The sequence below is a fragment of the Setaria italica genome, unplaced genomic scaffold, assembly GCF_000263155.2.
Source record: "Setaria italica strain Yugu1 unplaced genomic scaffold, Setaria_italica_v2.0 scaffold_26, whole genome shotgun sequence".
Taxonomy (NCBI): Eukaryota; Viridiplantae; Streptophyta; class Magnoliopsida; order Poales; family Poaceae; genus Setaria; species Setaria italica.
The window spans coordinates 36,957-39,546 of record NW_014576747.1 but is presented as its reverse complement, the minus strand read 5'-3'; the positions used below and the strand labels follow the sequence as shown (position 1 = coordinate 39,546).

General features: G+C 46.3%; 2 protein-coding genes across 2 annotated transcripts; one reads left to right on the top strand and one right to left on the bottom strand.

Moving 5' to 3' along the window:
* Positions 1-230: 230 nt before the first annotated feature.
* LOC101773675 lies at positions 231-659 on the top strand. The gene has a single exon (XM_004987294.1). It carries the CDS (start codon positions 231-233, stop codon positions 657-659), a length of 429 nt encoding a protein of 142 aa, XP_004987351.1.
* Positions 660-959: 300 nt separating this feature from the next.
* On the bottom strand, positions 960-2,396 carry LOC101773267. The gene has a single exon (XM_004987293.1). It carries the CDS (start codon positions 2,394-2,396, stop codon positions 960-962), a length of 1,437 nt encoding a protein of 478 aa, XP_004987350.1.
* Positions 2,397-2,590: the final 194 nt, after the last annotated feature.

Genomic DNA, 2,590 nt, shown 5'->3' with positions numbered 1-2,590 from the left:
CCTGTGCAGTTAGCTATTGCCTACGAGGGTCCGGAGTCCTATTCATTTGCCTCCGAATTCTAGCTGCCAGATCACCGTCTGTTGCAGAATTAAGAAGCACTTGAACAGGCCTTGGGATCTCTTATATAAACGTGCCTCCATTGTCTCATGTTTCATCACAACACGCTCAGCTCATTTGCATTTAGCACAGTACACTCCCAGGTTTGAATCACACTTCTAGCAAAGCTCCAATGGCGTCCCTAATAGAGACCCACCGCTCCGACGCAGAGGTTGTTAGTGGAGATGCCATCTGCAGGAAGAAATTCGTCGACCTGCTGGAAGAGCTCGGCCTCCCCAAAGGTCTCCTGCCAATGGAGGACATCCAGGAGTTTGGGTACAACCGCACCACGGGGTTCATGTGGCTGGTGCAAAGGAAGAAGAAGGTGGAGCACACCTTCAAGAAGATCAAGCAGACCGTGTCCTATGCTGCCGAGGTGACAGCGTTTGCCAAGAAGGGCAAGCTGCGGAAGATCACCCGTGTCAAGACCAAGGAGCTGATGCTTTGGCTCAGTGTAGTTGAGGTCTATGTTCCCGAGGCCTCGCCGGAGAAGGTCACCTTCAAGACTGGTACTGGCCTCTCCGACAGCTTTAACGCCACTGCCTTTGCACTCGGGGAGTAAATATGGATGCTGAGTTTTATTAGTTTATGTAATCCTTACGAGGGATTACCTGCAAGGATTGAGTGCCAAGTTCAATGGCTTGCGTGTTACAGCTCCATTGTCTTAATCAATAACATCTGCTTGGAATAAAAAACTGATGAAGTGAATACGATTTTCCCCTTTAAAAATATTTATACACAATGAGGCTTAGGAAATTAAAACATGGCAGAGGGCACAATTAACAATACAGCTTTTGCATTCCATAAAAATTAACAATACAAAATAATCTCCTAAATCTTAAAATCTGAATATAAAATAGTCCTATTTGCTGAATGCTAAGTTCATCTTTGTAAGATTGGGTGTTATCCATGTGGGACAAGGCCAGTTAGACCAAATATGAGACACAATTTTCTTCCTGCTGCTATTTTCCAGGTCGATAACTCCAATATCACGATGAACATTCTTTAATGCCACAGGCGGTTCACTGCGGTCATCAGTGTAGTAAGCATGATTTTCCTTCAATTGAGGGTGTTCATCAGCACTAAGACAAAGTGAATTGTTGTGCCCAAGAAATAAAATATGATTAGACAATCTCTTTGTTTCCACAAGCGCACTTGCTTTCAAGTCCACTTCATATATTGTGACTTTTGTGGTGCGGAAAAAAGGCCAATGCATTGCAGGGCCATCCTCTGGAACATCACCATCAGCATCCTTATACTGAGGAACCCCAAAAGATCTCCAAACTTGCAGCAGATCGCCCCATGGAGCCCAAATAATGTACCAGCTCTTCCAGGCATATGGGTATCTATCAATCTTGTTCATAATTACCTTCATCGTCACAGTGGAGGCAGTGAGATCAAAGGCATCGATTTCTCCAAGTGCCGTCAATGCATACAGTAGACCAGCCTTGTACATGCAATCCCTATATTGTGTATTTTGTGGCAGCCAGGTCCACTTATCATCTCCTAATCTTGCAAAAGAAAGCTGAAACCGTGGATGGTGGATGAGCACAACAAAGAAGCTTCGGGTGCAATGATCTGGAAACACGAATGCCTTGAAATAGAGTTTTTCGCGCAGCTTGTCGAGAGCAACTATCTTCGGTCGTCCCTCGTCCATTTCTCTACAGTAGTATGATAACTTGTACTTGCGGATGATACCTGAACCATCAGTGATGGGTTTCACCTGCTCGATGGTGATAACTGACGGAAGAGCAACCTGTTCACCGGTGATGGGATTGACAAGGTGCAGTTCGGACCTCTCATCTGCTGTAATCAACCAGCCATTGGAGGATCCGATCAGAAGCCTACGGCGGATGGGTGGCTCTGGTAGAGTTAACTTGTAGGTCCTATTTTCCACGAGGCTGTATAGACATGCAACATTCTCACCAGCAGATCTAGAAGTGTAAAGCAGGCATGGCGTCTGGGACTTTTTGTACGTCCCCAGGTTGCGCAGGCATGTGTAGGCGGAATGCCAGGATGAGCAGACAGAGCCTGCTCGTATAAGGTCAGGGATCTCAAGGGTGGCAAAGATATCCATCAGCAATTCCTGCGGCAGCTCCTGCAATGTGCCAATCGCAGTCTCCAGTTCCATCAGTGGCGGATGAAAATGCTTGTCTTTGCTGAATTTCTTCATCAAACTGACTAGGAGACCAAGCAGCTTAGGCAAAATTCTGAAGATTAGACTCCACAAATATTTTGGTCCAAGAGCTACTACATCAAACAGGTTGTTCATTGTCGCAGCTCTGGTAAAGGCCGCCATTGAAGCAGATCAGCAAACTTGACTCTTGGAAGGTGAACTGCTTTTTGCAGGAATACTTGCAAAGCTGCAATCTTGGACGGAGCAAGCAGACCCTGGTTGCCTTTATACACCGGCGGAGGCCACCTTCCCAGATTCCTGATCCGAGTACGTGATGGGAATCCGAGTACGAAAACAACACCTGGGACTTGAACTTG